General features: G+C 41.2%; 1 protein-coding gene across 2 annotated transcripts in view; it reads right to left on the bottom strand.

The window, feature by feature from the left end:
- Positions 1–18,660, bottom strand: part of nid2a (nidogen 2a (osteonidogen)) — a 72,175-nt gene that overhangs the window by 13,257 nt on the left and 40,258 nt on the right. Inside the window, exons 15-37 of one of the 2 annotated variants that reach the window (XM_055227287.1) lie at positions 16,038–16,184; positions 12,636–12,764; positions 10,801–10,923; positions 9,322–9,446; positions 9,104–9,209; positions 8,884–9,017; positions 7,964–8,069; positions 7,339–7,454; positions 6,677–6,782; positions 6,468–6,601; positions 5,410–5,515; positions 3,239–3,372; positions 2,957–3,062; positions 2,308–2,441; positions 1,810–2,049; positions 1,634–1,739; positions 1,342–1,475; positions 1,161–1,266; positions 952–1,085; positions 761–866; positions 550–683; positions 234–473; positions 54–159 (exon numbers count right to left, since the gene is read on the bottom strand). In XM_055227287.1, the coding sequence (XP_055083262.1) occupies positions 54–159; positions 234–473; positions 550–683; positions 761–866; positions 952–1,085; positions 1,161–1,266; positions 1,342–1,475; positions 1,634–1,739; positions 1,810–2,049; positions 2,308–2,441; positions 2,957–3,062; positions 3,239–3,372; positions 5,410–5,515; positions 6,468–6,601; positions 6,677–6,782; positions 7,339–7,454; positions 7,964–8,069; positions 8,884–9,017; positions 9,104–9,209; positions 9,322–9,446; positions 10,801–10,923; positions 12,636–12,764; positions 16,038–16,184 (3,012 nt within the window). The remainder of the gene's footprint in view (positions 1–53; positions 160–233; positions 474–549; positions 684–760; positions 867–951; positions 1,086–1,160; positions 1,267–1,341; positions 1,476–1,633; positions 1,740–1,809; positions 2,050–2,307; positions 2,442–2,956; positions 3,063–3,238; positions 3,373–5,409; positions 5,516–6,467; positions 6,602–6,676; positions 6,783–7,338; positions 7,455–7,963; positions 8,070–8,883; positions 9,018–9,103; positions 9,210–9,321; positions 9,447–10,800; positions 10,924–12,635; positions 12,765–16,037; positions 16,185–18,660) is intronic. The other variant, XM_055227290.1, reaches the window with a different exon arrangement.

The following is an 18,660-nucleotide window of genomic DNA, read 5'->3' as shown; positions in this document are numbered from 1 at the left end:
ACTTGTATATTTGAAGTGGAGGGCGACTGAGGACACGGAGGCAAACGGCTCACCCGGTTTACTGCAGTCTTTAGGGGGGACACCAGGTTCTGTCCTAGATCCAGCTCGTTCCTGTCCTGTCGTGTCCACGCACCAGCAGTGTCCAGTGGAGCCGTGGCACTAAAAACAATAACAACGGGTTAGTTTCAGAAGCTGACCTTTTTTCACAGTAACATTCTGGTTTATATTTGTACTTGTTGAGGTAGATACTGTCCCTCCGCGTCGCACTGGGGGACATATGCTCCGAGTATGGGGTACCCCTCTGGACTGGTGGTCTGGACACTGTCTCGGTGGTGCTCACAGTAGGTCTTGGGACGCTGGGGTTGATCTGGTTTGTTGCAGTCCACTCGAGGCGTCCCAGGGGAGCTCCGAGTCCCCGGTCGCTCCTGTCCCGTGCTGTCCACACACCAGCAGTGTCCCGTGGACCCGTGACACTGAAGCAAATGGAAATAGTTTATTAGAAAAGTTCAGATGAATCTTATATGACCCGTTCTGTTTTTATTGTGTTACCTGTCGTGATGAGTACTGTCCGTTCTCGTCACACTGTGGGACATAGGCCCCGACCAGAGGCTGTCCCTCAGGTGTGCTGGTCTGGACACTGTCTCTGTGATGCTCACACTGAGTCTTAGGACGAGTTGGTTCCACTAGAATCATATCATATTGATGCTTTAAGTAAACATTTTGTAAATAACAAGTTTAGTTTTAGTTCAGTTCTTTGTACCTGGTCGGTCACAGTCCACTCGAGGTGTCCCAGGGGAGCTCCGTGTGCCCGGCCTCTCCTGTCCTGTGCTGTCCACACACCAGCAGTGTCCCGTAGACCCATGACACTGAAACAGACAACACCATTTATTTTTTGTTCTTAAGACAAGAATTTTAAGACAAATGTTAATGAAATGTAAACTTTCACATTACCTGTCGTGATGAGTACTGTCCGTTCTCGTCACACTGTGGGACATAGGCCCCGACCAGAGGCTGTCCCTCAGGTGTGCTGGTCTGGACACTGTCTCTGTGATGCTCACACTGAGTCTTAGGACGAGTTGGTTCAACTAGAATCATATCATATTAATTAATATGTTGTCATTTTTATAACCATATATCACGTATCCAAACACTGTTTGTACCTGGTCGGTCACAGTCCACTCGAGGTGTCCCGGGGGAGCTCCGAGTGCCCGGCCTCTCCTGTCCTGTGCTGTCCACACACCAGCAGTGTCCCGTGGACCCATGACACTGAAACAAATACAAAGTTCAACGATTTCTAGATAAATAGAACTAAAACTAAACATTTGCACATGTTCTTCTTACCTGTCGTGATGAGTACTGTCCGTTCTCGTCACACTGTGGGACATAGGCCCCGACCAAAGGCTGTCCCTCAGGTGTGCTGGTCTGGACACTGTCTCTGTGATGCTCACACCGAGTCTTCGGACGAGTTGGTTCAACTGGAATGATTTTAAAAATGGCGTCATCATAAATGAATCAAAGTGGATATTTCCACAGTTAAGAGCAGGAAGCGTCATAATAAATATATTTGAATCACCTGACACGGCCACAATATTATACTCATGTTTATATTAAAGGAGTGAACAAACTGTTGTACCTGGTCGGTCACAGTCTACAGGAGGTGATCCTGGAGGGGTCCTCGTGTCCGCTCGCTCTTGTCCTGTGCTGTCCACACACCAGCAGTGTCCAGTCGACCCATGACACTGTAAAAACAAAAACAAACGTTAAATCTGAATATTTTGAACCTGGATTGAGCTGATTTTCCGCTCTAACCTGCAGAGGATTGTATTGTCCGTTAGCGTCGCACTGGGGGACGTATGCTCCGAGTATGGGGTACCCCTCTGGACTGGTGGTCTGGACACTGTCTCTGTGGTGCTCGCAGTGGGTTTTGGGACGCTGGGGTTGATCTGGTTTGGAGCAGTCCACAGAGGGCGTCCCAGGGCCTGTCCTCGTCCCTGATCTCTCCTGTCCCACACTGTCCACACACCAGCAGTGTCCAATAGAGCCATGACACTAGAATAAACACATAAAGTTAACTGGTGGAAGGTCTTTCTTTCTTTTATCACTATTTATTTAATTTGATTTTCTAATAAAATACAAATAAAATGGCTTTACATCTGAATTTCATTAACAAAAACAAGAGGACTTGACTTATTCAGTGCTATTTAAAGTAAAAAATACTCCTCCAAAGTCATAAAATGTAAAATAATAACTGGACACCCTGAGTGAGCAGAAATGGATTTGCACATACAGTAATAAACCTGTCGTTACCTGTTGAGCAGAATACTGTCCGTCTGCGTCGCACTGGGGCACATAAAGTCCGACGATGGGGTACCCCTCTGGACTGGTGGTCTGGATGCTGTCTCTGTGGTGCTCACATCGGGTTTTAGGGCGCTCTGGTTCATCTAAAAATGTATAAAAAATCATAATAGTAACATTATTTCATATTTCTATAGAGAGGGAAGTAACTAATGATGGTCAAAAGTTTGGACACGCCCTCTCAGTCAATGTTTTTTTTTACATTTTTATTTGTTTTTACTACTTTCTACAGTTTATATACACACAGAAGACATCAAATATATGAAGTAAAATTTATGGAATTATGTAGTAAAAGAAAAAACCTGAAATAACTCTACATAATATTTTTTTTTACATTTTATATTCAAATTTTCAAAATGGCCGCTCTTTGCTTTGTCGAAAAATATTTATTAGTTATTTATTTATTATTTATTTATTAGTTTAGTTAATTCACATTTTTCTTTATTAAATAATTCCATATATTTTACTTAATACATTTGATATGTTCTGTGTATAAATAAAATCTCGAAAAGTAGTTTAAAAAAAAAGAAAAATAAAGAGTTAATGAGAGGGCGTGTCCTGTTTCTCTTCAAAATGGTGGTGTATTTTCTTATAATCTCACCTGGTTGGCTGCAGTTATGCGACGCTGAACCAGGAGATGTCCTAGTCCCTGGTCTCTCCTGTCCAGTGCTGTCCACACACCAGCAGTGACCAGTCGACCCGTGGCACTACAAACAGAATAAAGGAACATTTAAGACCGAATATCTCACTCATTTTGCTGCAGAAATGATTTAAAGTGCGACTCAAACATGTGTGAATGAAACAAAACACAACTCCAGGTCTGTTTTTGAGGAGGAAACTGCATTAGAACATGGTTATAGGAGCTTTAGAGACGCACACACACCTGTTGGGGGAGGTACTCTCCGTTAGCGTCGCACTGAGGGGCATAAACTCCGAGTATGGGGTATCCCTCTGGACTGGTGGTCTGGACACTGTCTCTGTGGTGCTCGCAGTGGGTTTTGGGACGCTCTGGAACAACTATTTCAAAAACAGAACAGAGTAAACCAAGCGCTTGAAAATAGAGTTCTTAAATTTCCATCACGCGCGTTGTTTTAAACCGTGACTTTTGTTAAATAAACAGTTTGAGCTGAAGAAGTAAAACGAACCCGCAAACGTACTAGAGTAAACATCTCATTGGCTTTGGCTGGAGGATTGTTTATTATCTCACGGGTTCAGGCGAGCTTTTCCACGTAAACTGTACCTGTACGTATACGCCGCCCGCACGCCACCCGCACGCCGCCCGCTCACATCGCGTGTTTTTACAGGCATTCCGAGGATATCACCTAATGACCTCACCGGAGCGCCACTTCCAAGGTTAAACACACCGGCGTTAAGTGTGCCGTCTGTTTGAGCTGTCATCCACGTCAGGAATTAAAGGGGTCAGAGGTCAATGTTTAGCTAGAAAGCCCTTGGAACGCTCTGACATAACGCACCTGCTGGTAGAGGTAGTGGCGCTCGCAGCGAAAAAACACTCAAACTGTCCCAGCCGTGGGTCAGGGAAAGGTCATGTCTGTATTATTTCACTCGAGGAACAGTAATGAGTTTGTTTTTTATGTTTTTAAACGCACCCGGTCCGAGAAAATGAAACTACGATCGATTCCATAACCAAATTCGTGCTGTAAGAAGATTCAAATTGGAGAAAGAAATTAAACTTTTACGTTGGCTAGCATATAATACAAATTTTAAACCAGGAATTCTGAAGATTAAATTTAAAAAGTGGGCAAATAAAGGATTATAGACAATTACAGGTTACAGCTCGCCTAGACTTTTTTTCTTTTTTGAGCCATAAAAATCATGTTAAACGAAGTATCCGCATGTACTTTTGCCCTTTTTCACACAACCACCTCTATTTTACAAATCCATCCTTGTTTTTCCATTGATGCATCGAATAAATGTGTAATATCAGTTTAAGTAGAAGAAAAATATAAAAACGAATGTACTTTTGAGTCACTTTTATGCAAGTAAACAATGAAAAAACTATGTGGCCAACTCAGAAACACTTGAAATTACATATTTGAACAGTAATCAACATTTATACAAGAGATTATGCAGATTGTACTTAGAGTTAGGTTTTTACAGCCCTTTCTATAAAAAAAAAAAGTCAGGCGTTTATGCAGAAAAGACATTGATTTTGCCATATTTTTGGGATGTTTACTAAAGAAAATCTGAAGTTCTGCAGCTTATGAGTTTGTATCTTTGATAAAATAAGTGACATATTTAAAGAGCCTCATGTCTACACTTTGAGACGCCGTTTGAATTTACACGAAGCACGATCGGTTGCGTTGTTACGGTAACGGAAAGTCCACAACCGCTAGTCTAAAAGTGTCAAAAAGAGTCAAAAAGTGATCAGACCGAGTGAAGTAAATATAATCACTGTGATACTTTGGGCTGCGTTTAAGAACAAGAAGTGTAAAAATTATATCTAAACAGTGCAAAGGTTTAGGGGTCAACGGGAAAAATACGTCGTTAAACATCAGAGATAAACGGACGAAAGAAATTAAAGAAGAAATAAGTGATGAAAACTGGGATAAAATGTGTCCAAATCAGAAAACCTCAACTAATTCAACAAACTGGAGAATATTCTGCTGCATAATCAGATTTTTCATCACACCAAAAATTTAAAAAAGCATCACTATCTGTGGAGCAACCATGTGTTTTGGCGGCGCAACAAGGTGTCACAATTTTGGGATAATTTGAGCAAAGAAACGGGGAAAATATTTGGCTGCACACGACCAAGAACGATGTGTTTTGGGCTAAAAACCGACGCACACTTTCCAAAAAAGTACTATTATTTAATCAAGATGTTATTGGCGGCATCAAAAAAAGCCTTTACACGCACATGGCATAAGGAGGACGCCCCCTACGCTTCGCAACTGGAAGGACATCGTGGAAGAAAAATCGAGTTATGGAGAGACCGACTTATATTCTAATGTTACAAAAAGAAAAATATCACTGGGAAAAAATGGTTATTGTATTTAAATGACTGTTATAGTACTAAAAAAACAAAAAACATACCTGGTCGATCGCAGTCTGCCGAGGGTGAACCGGGCGGGGTCCTAGTGCCCGGTCGCTCCTGTCCAGTGCTGTCCACGCACCAGCAGTACCCCGTAGACCCGTCGCACTAAAAAAACACAATATCAGATCAACACACAAGTCATAGTTTTATATTTTTGGTAAATACCGTCAATTTCAGACTATAGAGCGCACCTTGAAAAGAAAATCAATTTTGTACAAATATAAGCCGCAGGTTTTCATATTGTAACGTGAGATATTTACACAGAAAGACGGTGCACGGACATGTTTTTTTTAAAACTGTGCCTGAAAATTGGCACCGACACGACATCAACACAGGATGAACACACCTGCAGGTTTAGAAAATAAAGCTGCACCAACACGAGCCTCTGCTTTTATTTCCTCTGAAAGATTTTGTCGTCTTTTTACATCGACCAAGTTGGATTCATTGATGCCGAGCTTAAGTGCAGTGGCTCTATTTCCTTCTTTGTTGGTCAAACTTACGTGCAGTGGCTCTATTTCCTTCTTTGTTGGTCAAACTTATGTGCAGTGGCTCTATTTCCTTCTTTGTTGGTCAAACTTACATGCAGTGGCTCTATTTCCTTCTTTGTTGGTCAAACTTACGTGCAGTGGCTCTATTTCCTTCTTTGATTCAAACTTACGTGCAGTGGCTCTATTTCCTTCTTCGATTCAAACTTACGTGCAGTGGCTCTATTTCCTTCGTTGTTGCTCAAACTTACAGCAGTGGCTCTATTTCCTTCTTTGTTGCTCAAACTTACGTGCAGTGGCTCTATTTCCTTCTTTATCTTAAAAACTGCATCATGTCCATTTCTTCGTGTGTTTTCCATGATGCGCAAAATGACAGTTCAAAATCAAAACTCGTGAATTCTTCAGAGCAGAATCTTTCCCCACGTCTGTCTCACTTTTACGTTTACAGCCAGAGAGCGCCCCCCGGTGGCCGTCATAAGCCGCACCGTTGTATCGGCCGCAGGGTTCAAAGCGTGGAGGAAAAAGTCGCGGCTTATAGTCCCAAATTTACGTTAAATAGTGCGTGTGTTTACCTGTTGAGGTGTGTAGCGCCCGTTAGCGTCACATTCGGGTACAAAAGCGCCGAGTATGGGGTACCCCTCTGGACTGGCGGTCTGGACGCTGTCTCTGTGGTGCTCACACTGGGTTTTAGGACGCACGGGTCCTTCTGCGAGATTTTATTATAACCGATTAGCTTCTGTCGATATGTTTGTGTTGGAAAAATAGTGAATTGGAGAGTTACCTGGGTGGGTGCAGTTGTGAGGGGACGTCCCCGGGGGAGTCCTGGTCCCCGGTCGCTCTTGTCCAGCGCTGTCCACACACCAGCAGTGTCCAGTGGAGCCGTGACACTGAAATGAAAATAAAGACATAAAATAACCAACAAAACTGAAACTTTAGTGTGTTTAAAGGTGCTATGTTACAGAAAAAAATGACTCTTGTGAGCGTTAAGTCACGTTTTAACGCTGTTTCGTCCTCAAAAAATAGACCTGGAGTTGTGTTTTGTTTCATTTATTATTAGTTTGTAACATCTCCACAGCTCAAAACGCTCTGTTCCACCTTGTGATGTCATCGAGTGGTAGTTTTTAGTTAGATCACAGCTCCTTTTACCTTTAGGTCAGTCGAGATAAGTGGCAATTCCGGGATTCCTGAAATGATCCAAATGATTCTAAAAATGAAGGTGTGTGGAGTTTAAAACCACAGTGGAGCACTTCCTGTATCGCCACATGATGACATCACAAGGTGGAACAGAGTGTTTTCCAGCTTAAATCTGCAGGTTTGTGCGTTAAACGTGTGAGAATGAAACAAAACACAACTCCAGGTCTGTGTGTGACGAGGAAACGACATAAAAACAGATCAGAGAATAATGTAACAATTTTAATTTAATAATAATAATAATCTTCGTACCTGTTGTGGCGTGTACTGTCCGTCTGCGTCGCACTGGGGCACATAAGCTCCGAGTATGGGGTACCCCTCGGTGTCTCTGAGGTGCTCACAGTGAGTCTTAGGACGACCAGGTAAAACTGAGGGGAAATAGAGAAAAAAAATATAAAAAAATGATACATGTTCATTGATTCTGAATGGATGTCGTCCTCTGTCGTTCTTTGGTTTAAAGGAGCACTATGGAAATTCTGATGGAAATTTGCATTGTCTAGAATGTTCCACAGTATGGCATTTAACTTATCTTGCTTTTTTTTCCCTTTTTTTTTTTTAAATTACAGGAGTTTTTAGCCAAGAACACCAAGAACAACAAAAATATACAAATAAAAACAAAATTCAGCTCAAATCTTTATCAAAACCACCACATTTGAAGCTTCATAAGACTCAAAATCTGTGAGAAATACTTTTACTTTTTACTCTTTAAGCACATTTTTAAACATGCACTTTAATACTTTTACTTAAGTCGATTTTTCATGTGATACTTTTACTTTTACTTGAGCTTTTTTCTGCTCCTGTATCTGTATTTTTACTCGAGTTCTTCTCCCACCACAGATGTAACTGTATAACTTGACTGTGACATAAATGGTTTTACTTGGCTCGCCGCAGTCCGCTGGGGGGGATCCCGGGGACGTCCTGGTGCCGGGTCGCTCCTGTCCCGTACCGTCCACGCACCAGCAGTGTCCGGTGGAACCATGACACTGTGGGTCACATGACGTCACATTTTACTCCGGTTATATTACTGTGACAAAGCTGTGTAGTGAGGAGCGTGTTATTACGATGGATCTGTAATAATAATAATGCATTTTATTTATAAGCGCCTTTCAAAACACTGAACAAAATAAAAATAAAAATGAGATAAAAACATACAAATACAATAAAACATGACAAAAAACTGATTGATAAAAGATGTGTGATTGGTCTGAACAGGTGAGTTTTGAGTCTGGTTTTCTATAATAGCAGCTGGATAAGACACTCCCCCTCTGTCCCCGGGCGAGAGTGACTAGTGGCCGCTCCAGGTACTGCAGCGCCGAAGAGCGCACAAAAGAACGCAGTTTTTGTGAATTCACTTTTTTGTGGATTTGTAGGATTCTTCTATATTTCCACAACGTGAACTTGAAAAAACTTTTAATCCTCAAAGTGCCTAAAAGTTAGCTTAGTAAGATTTAGCCTAGCCCCGCTTTGAGCCCGTGCTAGCTCTGTTCTAGCAGCTATCGCTCTATCGCTTGTTCTGACGGGACATCCAGAGCTTTCACAAAGGTCAGATTTTCTAAGGATTCTTTATTTTCACAACACGAACATTCAAAAATGTTAAATCCTCAAAGTGTCTAAAAGTTATTCCGCTCTGAGGCTGCGCTAGCTCCGCTCTAGCAGCTATCGTTCTGATTCTGTCACGCGGTGGGAGGAGCTGGCCCGTATTATTTTTCGGCACACGCCCCGACGAGCAGAGGCCGTCTTGGGTTCGACGACGCCATCTTGAGTTTCTAGATTTCCTTAAACGTCCGTGGTTCTTACCTGTCGAGGTCTGTACTGTCCGTCTGCGTCACACTGCGGGACAAACACGCCGGCGATGGGGTAACCTTCTGGACTGGTCGTCTGGACGCTGTCTCTGTGGTGCTCACATTGGGTTTTATGACGAGCCGGTTCATCTGGACCATCAAAAACACAACAGCAGTGAATAGATTGAGTTGCGTAAATATAAAAAATATTAAAAATGAACTAAACCTGTTCACACCTGGTTTGTTACAGTCTGTGGGCGGAGTCCCGGGTGGCGTCCTGGTGCCTGGCTTCTCCTGTCCGCTGTTGTCCACGCACCAGCAATGTCCAGTGGAGCCATGACACTGAAATAAAATGAATTCAAATCAGTTTCTAATCAGTTCTGGTCTATTTGTGCGTTTCAAAGTCCAACTGCGGGCCGTGTAAAGCTGGAGCGTGTAAAGCTGGAGCGCGTACCTGGAGCGGCCTGTAGCGTCCGTCGGCTTCACATTGCGGAACAAAAGCGCCAACGCCGTGGTCCAGTCCAGTTTGAAGGTTGTCTCTGTGTTGTTCGCAGTGGCTCTTTGGACGTCCTGTTTGACCTGATACACATAGAGTTAGTCACGCAAATAACAGATAAACTAAAGGCGCAATGTGGATCTTTACTGGTATAAGAGTCCAGCACCATCTACTTGTCTCCATGGAGATGCTGCGTGTGTTACCTGATCTGTTCTAAGCATCATCATTTTGGTAATTATTTGGTATTTTGAGTTGTTTTTTTTGTTGGTTTTTTTGTTATTTTGAGGGTTATTTTTACTATATTTTTTAATTTTGGGTTGTTGTTTTTTTTGTTTATTTATTCTTTTTTTTTTGTTATTTTGAGGGTTATTTTTACTATATTTTTTAATTTTGGGTTGTTGTTTTTTTTGTTTATTTATTCTTTTTTTTTGTTATTTTGAGGGTTATTTTTACTATATTTTTTATTTTTTGGGTTTTTTTTTGTTTGTTTATTTATTAATTTTTTGTTATTTTGAGGGTTATTTTTACTATATTTTTTATTTTTTGTTTTATTTTTTGTTTATTTATTTATTTATTTTTTGTTATTTTGAGGGTTATTTTTACTATATTTTTTATTTTTTGGGTTGTTTTTTTTGTTTATTTATAATTTTTTTTGTTATTTTAACTTTTTTTTTTTGGGGGGGGGGTGTTTATTTATTAATTTTTTTGTTATTTTGTGGGTTATTTTCACTATATTTTTTGGGTGTTTTTTTGTTTTGTTTATTTATTTATTTATTTATTTGTTATTTTGAGTTAGTTTAGTTTTGTTTTTTTTAGTTTTTTTTTCACTTTTTTGATAATCTGTCTCCTCTCTCTGTCTCTGCTGCTTCAGACTCATTCTGGTCTTAAATGTTCGTATTAACCCTCTACATGATCCTGGGGTTTTTATTCCACTATTATGTCCATAAATCAAAATATGAACATTAATAACAGACAAATCAGGTCCTTCTTTCCCCGAGGTCACTCCCGTTAGCGTTAGCAACAGGTTTGATTGACAGCGTTGCTAAGTGCCTGCTTTGTGCTAAACCATTGTTGCTGACGGGAAGGGGCGTTACCTTCAACATCCTCGCTTCTGATTGGCGTTTTGGTTGCTATGATACCCGTCAGAATTCCAGATATCAGCTCCAAACTCGCCGCTATAACTGCTAGCCTCGATGAGCTTCATTTGACTGGAGCTAAACGTCTTTATACAGTCGAAGGTTCCATGAAACGGCATTAAACTTGCCTCTCTCGCTTTTATCGTTCAAAATCCTGACCTATAACTGTCCTCGTGTCCATGGAGATAAGACAAATTGAATGAAAAACTGTGGAACATGTCAGGAAAAACAATAACATCTGGTGGTCGACTCGCAGATTTCACCAGAAAAGTTACACGGTTCACCTTTAAAATGAACTCACCTTCCTGGCTGCACGAGAATCCATCGCCGTAAAACCCGGAGTGACACTGACAGTGGAAAGTGCCCAGTCCGTTCATACATCGAGCGTCGGCGCTACACGGCGAGGAGCTGCACTCGTCGACATCTAAAAACAGAAACACAAAAAAAACACGTAACGCACAAACAGGACAAATACTTCTACGTCCGTGATGCGCCGTCTTTGTTTATCTCCAGGACGTAGTGTAAACGTTTTGTGGAGGAGATGAGAGTTCAGTTTGAGTTCAGAGCGACGGGTTAAGGCGGGACACGCGAAAACGAGCCGTCGCTGCTCCTCCGTTCGTCTTTTCTGTCTAATCTCACCTTAATCAAACCTTAAACCCGCTCCGGCGATTATGTAGGTGTCACTGAGCTGTTTGAAGTTTATGTAAGCGGTTATTACGAAACACTGTATCTGTCGATTTCCGGTTAAAACGACGGCGCTCAAAGTGGACGGTGGTTTTGATGGTACTCGCCGATGTTTTAGAAATGTTCCGTGTGCACTTTTGTCACTCTAACTGCCCTGGGTAGACTGTCCCTCGTTTATTGCAGGGGTCACGTTCTAAAAAATAACATGCAATAGGCAAAAAAACCTGAACTGTACTGGAAAGCTGCACTGTGTAACTTTGCTGATGCGTTTCCATGGAGATTTTATTGCTTTGCCCGACACTTTCTGCAGAATCGGATCAAACGGATTGTCTCTTGCATTTGATTACTCGTGTTTAAATCGGTCAAAAATAGAAACGTTTACGAATTCTCCAAACGTACTAGACTTCACCTGCTTGTCTCTACGGCGACGCCCCGCCTGAAAAGTTACATAGTGGACCTTTAAAGTGACCAACTCTTAAAACGAAGGCCTTTACAGAACACACAGCAAGGAGATAGTGTCTTCAGGACTTTGACAATTGAACCCTCAGCTGTATTTTTGTAACTATGAGCTACAATGAGCTCTCCAGCTTTATTTTTTACATTATTCTCTCTGTTTTTGTCTGTAAAACCCCTCACCACACACTTTATACACTTTTCTCACACAGGCGTTAACATTTTCTCACATTTCTCTCTCGTTTAAACTCTCTCAAAGTTCAAACCTTCGTAGGCGTCTTTGTCGGTGCAGAACGTTTCATCGACATTGTGGGTTTTGTCGGTGGAGAAAACAAATTGCAAACGTACAGCACTTCAGAGTCACACTGAGATCCAACGTTTATGTAAATTTGTCTGAACACATTCTGTACTGGACAGGAGACACGGCACGGAGGAGACTGATGGACAATGGTCTACAGTCCAACAGCCAATCAGGACGCAGGACACAATGGTCTACAGTCCAACAGCCAATCAGGACGCACGACACAATGGTCTACAGTCCAACAGCCAATCAGGACGCACGACACAATGGTCTACAGTCCAACAGCCAATCAGGACGCACGACACAATGCACGTTCATACACTGGAAAAGCCCCGTTACAGCGAGGGACACCTGTACCGTAAACATACATCTGTGTCTGTTGTTCAGATTATGACTTTACACAAGGTTTTCTGTGTAAATCCTCAGTCGTCCTGGTCTGATTCATAGTAAAAAAACAAAAGTAAAATATGTCAACTGGACAAAACGACACAAAACAACAGCTGTTTCCAGTTTCAGTGTCGTTAGCGCCTCCTTCAGACAGAGATACAGCCGTGTCCAGCAGTGATCTGACCAGAACTGAAGAAGAGACTTGAACGAGCGGCGAAACGTCTTCACTCTTAAACTTCTCGTCCAGGTGAAAGATTTTACTCGTGGCTTTTACTTTACACGAGGTCGTTTGAAGTGGCAGCTGTTCTTACCCACACACGTGCGTCCGTCAAAGCCGAACTCGTATCCCGCCTGGCACTGACAGCGGTGGCTCCCGGGCAGGTTCACACACTGGGCATGTGCCCCACAGGAGCTGGCGCTCTCCGCACACTCGTCTACGTCTGAGGAGGAGGAGCAGAGGAAGTTTAGGAACAAAGACACACAAATGTTCTCACGCTCGACAAACGTGGAAGTGTTTAACGTTTAAACGACAGACTGTGTAAAGAAGTGGACGTCACCCACAGCGTTCGGCTCCAAATGAAGCTCATCGTGGCTAATTTGGAGACGAGTTTCATATTTGGAATTCTGACCATGAGTATCATAGCAACCAAAGAGCCAATCAGGAGTGAGACGGATTGTTTTTTTGTTGCTAACGCTAGCGGGCGCGACCTCGGAGAAAGAAGGACCTGATTTGTCTGTTTTTAATGTTCATATCTTGATTTACAGACACAATAGTGAAATAAAAACCCCAGGATCACGTAGAGGGTTAATACGAACATTTAAGACCAAAATGACGAGTCTGACAGACGCAGGGACAGAGAGAGGGGACAGATTTTCAAAAAAGCAAAAAATAAACTCAAAATAACTAAAAAAAACAACAACTAAATAAACAAAAAAACCTCAAAATAAATAAAAAACATAGTAAAAATAACCCTCAAAATAATAAAAAACCCCAACTCAAAATAACAAAAAAAAGTTATATATAGTAAAAACAACCCTCAAAATCAAAATAAAAAAACAACTCAAAATATCAAAAAAATTAATAAAATAAATAAAAATAACAAAAAATAAAGAAAAATAAAGAAAAAAAACCCAAAAAAACCCAAAACAAACAAACCTCAAAATAAATTAAAAAAACAAACAAACTTAAAAAATGAACTCAAAAATGAACCCCAGGATCATGTGGAGCGAGTTTATACGAACATTTAAGAATAAAATGAGTCTGACAGCAGCAGTTACAGAAAAAGAGTGAGACAATAAAGCCAGAATCGCGCTCACGATCACTTTCTATTTGAAACTCGGCGGCTAACGTGTTAGCTACACAGTCTGTGGTCATATACAGCCATATAACTCTTTTGTGTTTCCATTTTTGACTCATTTATCTGTTGAAAAAGGGCACAAAGAGAACAGGAGAGTGCAAAAAACAAAACAAAAACAGCAACAATACTTGATTAGAACTTTACAGATGGACGATGTCTTTGAATAAATAAAGCTATAACACTAGAACGCGGCGGCTAGCAGGTTAGCGATGTCCATTTGTACGCGCGGTCTACGCTTTAGACGGAGTAATTACATGAATGTTTTCACACACGCTGCAGGACACACGGAGAGTGACAGAACAGCCATGGGAACGGCAGGCTCTGGGTTTTATAGCTCCGTCTGTCGGGCTAATGACAGGGCAACGACTCACTCAAAACCTCCTGTGTGTCTGCGCTAACGAGATCGCGCACCTGAGAACGGCAGGGCGGTAAAAACGAGAGACAGGAAAGGAGATGAAAGAATGAGAGAGAGACGAGGGACGGCGGGTTCTTCTGCCCGACCTGTACTTGACCCCGAGCTCCGAGTGGACACGTGGAGAGGAAACGCAGACTCGAGGCCTTGAACCGTCGCTAACTCTTGTCTACGTGTGCGCGTTTGTCCCCGTGCGCGTAAAAAAGAGCCGTAAAATTCATGAGAATGACGAGTCCTGAGTGTTTTATGTGTGAAATGACCACACGGGCTTCATAATAAACGGTAGAATCTCCTCTTTTCTCGTCTTCCGATTCGAAAACACAAAACACAGACGCTACAGTTTTTAAACAGAACCATCGTCAACATCAAGATTGTGTTACTTACTTTGGCGTTTGTGCTGTAGTTAACTTTACCTTTGTTTAAACCCTTTGTTCATAAATGTTTAGTTTACCCTTTCCATTCCTGTTAATTAAATTACTTTTCACTTCACCATTTTTCCGTCTTGAGTTTCTTTTTCTTCTTGTTAATATTTCATCGACTTGTTCACAATTACACATCAAATACATCGTGTAAAAAGTAGTTGGGGTGAACATTTTGTTGATTTTAAGTCAATTGTCCAATCAGAAAGCAGAAAAAGCGCCTCACTTTGTGTCGTCAGATCCTACGACTAAAACCAATCCGTAAAATACTCCAAACTCTATTTATTTGAAGCGTTTAAGATGTATGTTACAGTTGTGACCTTTAACCCTCGTGTGTCCCTCACAGTCGAGTTACGTTGAAGTTCCTCTGGGCTCAATTTGACCCCGATTTATTTTTCTTATAACTCAGCAATAAAATAACATGCTTTTTTTTAATATATATCATTTGGAGCTTATTTTCAGTCTAACTTCAGACTAATGCACTGATACCTATTTATTTATGTATTTATTTATTTATTTATTCATGTATTTATTTATGTATTTATTTATGTATTTATTTATTTATTCATGTATTTATTTATTTATTCATGTATTTATTCATGTATTTATTTATGTATTTATGTATGTATTTATTTATTTATGTATTTATGTATTTATTTATTCATGTATTTATTTATGTATTTATGTATGTATTTATTTATTTATGTATTTATGTATTTATTTATTTATTTATTCATGTATTTATTTATGTATTTATTTATGTATTTATTTATTTATTCATGTATTTATTTATTTATTCATGTATTTATTCATGTATTTATTTATGTATTTATGTATGTATTTATTTATTTATGTATTTATGTATTTATTTATTCATGTATTTATTTATGTATTTATGTATGTATTTATTTATTTATGTATTTATGTATTTATTTATTTATTTATTCATGTATTTATTTATGTATTTATTTATGTATTTATTTATGTATTTATTTATGTATTTATGTATGTATTTATTTATGTATTTATTTATTTATTCATATATTTATTTATGTATTTATTTATGTATTTATGTATGTATTTATTTATTTATGTATTTATTCATGTATTTATGTATTTATTTATGTATTTATTTATTTATTTATTTATTTAATTCTGGTTAGTAGCTCGTATTTTAGTAAAGATCGTGCGTTTTTGGACCTGAAAATCTCCTGCAGCTCTTCATTTCCATCACTGTCCTGTGTTTGTCGAGTGCAGAGGTGGAAATTAAGTCGATCTGAGTTATAAGAGCCTTCAAATACGTGATGTAAAACTGGAACAGCGCCTCCTACCTGTCAGAAACTCTCAGCACTGAAAACCCACCTCTTCTCCGTGGAATTTAACCTTCTGTTCCTACGTCTCGTGTTATTTTGTGACCTGTACATTTGTTTTTTTTACTTTTACGTGAAGCTCTTTGCTCCGCTGAATCAGTTTTTAAACGTGCTACAGAAATAAACTTTACTTGTACTGAATTGCGTCTCGTACCGTAGCAGTTGCGTCCATCCCCGCTGTATCCCGTGGCACATTTGCACTCAAAGGCGACGCCCTCTTGTGGTACACACTGGGCGGTGGTGTCGCAGTCGTGCGTCCCGGAGTAGCACGGGTTCACCTGGTCCGGTCCGCTCGGCTCCACTGTGCGAAAACACATAAAGATTCTGCGTTAAAAGCTTCGCACAGACTTGAATTCTGCTGTTTTTTTTGTCCGGGAAGAGGCGTTATATTCAACATCCTCGCTCCTGATTGGCTCTTTGGTTGCTATGATACGCTGCTTTGACATTGTAGCGAACCAGAACTCGTAACTTCTCCGTTTACATAAGTTGAGTCAATAAATGTTTCTGAAAGTCTGGCCCAAATGAAACGTGTCTGGAGCGTCTGAATCCAGATTAATAGCGATCGGGGTTATTGACGATAAAAGTCCCGTGATTACAACGCCGTGATTAGAGGACGGCGTAACCAAACACACATGTAAACTCACAGCAGACAAAGACCCGGAGGACGGTTTCCTCTGAGGAAGTGACGGCCTCCGCGTTCCCAACAGTCGCCATATGGAGCGGGTTAGACGCACGTACACGAGGCAGAAGACGAGGATTATAAACCGAAGAGGATGTGGGGCCATGTTTCTCATACCGCTACAAAAGGCCGCAAAAACCAACAAAAACACAGAACGCGGAAACACTTAATGCCAACTCAAGAGGACATATTTGGGATCGCTTTCGAGGAATTTTGTTTCGTAAAGTCGGACAAATCCGACCAGATGTGACAGATAAAGATGTGGGACAAAAGAGAAGAACAGGAAAAAGGAAAAAGTACAAGTTTGTTCACCATAAAAAGACCAAATAAATGAGAAAACGAACAAGGAACAAGGATTAAACCAGGACTAATCTAGGACTAATCTAGGACTAAACCAGGACTAAACCAGGTCTAAATTAGGACTAAACCAGGACTGAACTAGAACCGAACCAGGTCTAAACCAAGACTAAACCAGGACTAATCTAGGACTAATCTAGGACTAAACCAGGACTAAACCAGGACTAATCTAGGACTAAACCAGGACTAAACCAGGTCTAAACCAGGACTAAATTAGGACTAAACCAGGTCTAAGCCAGGGCTGAACCAGAACTGAACCAGGACTAAGCCAGGATCAAATTAGGATCAAACCAGGCCCAAACCAAGACTAAACCAGGACTAAAATCAGGACCGAACAAGGACTGAACCAGGACTAAACCAGAACTGAACCAGGACTAAACCAGGACTAAACCAGGATCAAACCAGGCCCAAACCAAGACTAAACCAGACCTAAACTAGGACCAAACCAGGATTAAACCAGGACTAAACCAGGATCAATCTAGGATCAAACCAGGACTAAACCAGGTCTAAACTAGGACTAAATTAGGACTAAACCAGGACTAAGCCAGGGCTGAACCAGAACTGAACCAGGACTAAACCAGGACTAAACCAGGACTAAACCAGGATCAATCTAGGATCAAACCAGGACTAAACCAGGACTAAAATCAGGACTAAACCAGGACTAAACCAGGACTAAACCAGGACTAAACCAGGTCTAAACCAGGACTAAACCAGGACTAAACCAGGACTAAACCAGGACTACACCAGGACTAAACCAGGACTACACCAGGATCAATCTAGGACTAAACCAGGACTAAACCAGGACTAAACCAGGACAAGTGTGAGTTCACCCTCAGCTGCTCCAAACCCTGTGTTTAGGAAATGTAAATCCCTTTAAGACTAATTTGATCGTCCCGTAGAAACACTCAAAATAATTACTGCATAATTTGGTTTTACACGATGACTCTGGGAGCTCGTGTCAGACGTCTAGACCACAAACCACTCACTAAAGTAACGCGTCCTCCTTCGCCATCGAGAACATCCCACGCCACAGACAACACGAGCTCACACCTAAACGGAATCAGACGCAGCCGCTTCCATCTCCCTGGGCCACAGACCGATTTTGGCTGATTATCAAAGCGAGGGAGGCTCTGTCCCGCGTGGAGCTGAGGGGACGAGGAGATGAGAGGGCTGGACGCACATGGACGGGAGAGGAGACCGAGGAGTAATTAGAGACGGAGCATCAAAGTGGTGAGTGCAGTTTTCCACCTGCTGTCTTTACTGAGGCCTCCACACACAGGGCCGTGTCATTACGCACACGCTAAAGAGTCAGAACGTCCAACCAGAGAGAGGCTGACGCCGCGACGGAGGATAACGCCGCGTCGGAGGATAACGCTCCGTCATCACCACATAGACGAGTGTAAAGACGTAGACTGAGTGATTGTGACGTCACCCACAGCAGAACTAAACCAGGACTGAACCAAGACTGAACCAGGACTGAACAAGGACCAAACCAGGACTAAACCAAGACTAAACCAGGACAAAACCAGGACTAAACGAGGACCAAACCAGGACTAAACCAAGACTGAACCAGGACTGAACCAGGACTAAACAAAGACTAAACCAGGACTAAACCAGGATTAAACCAAGACTGAACCAGGACTGAACAAGAACTAAACCAGGACTGAACCAGGACTAAACCAGGACAAAACCAGGACTGAACCAGGATCAAACAAGGACCAAACCAGGACTAAACCAAGAC

The sequence above is a fragment of the Periophthalmus magnuspinnatus genome, chromosome 2 (genome assembly GCF_009829125.3).
Source record: "Periophthalmus magnuspinnatus isolate fPerMag1 chromosome 2, fPerMag1.2.pri, whole genome shotgun sequence".
NCBI classification, from domain to species: Eukaryota; Metazoa; Chordata; class Actinopteri; order Gobiiformes; family Gobiidae; genus Periophthalmus; species Periophthalmus magnuspinnatus.
The sequence above is the reverse complement of the archived record's forward strand: the minus strand, read 5'-3'. Positions and strand labels throughout refer to the sequence as shown.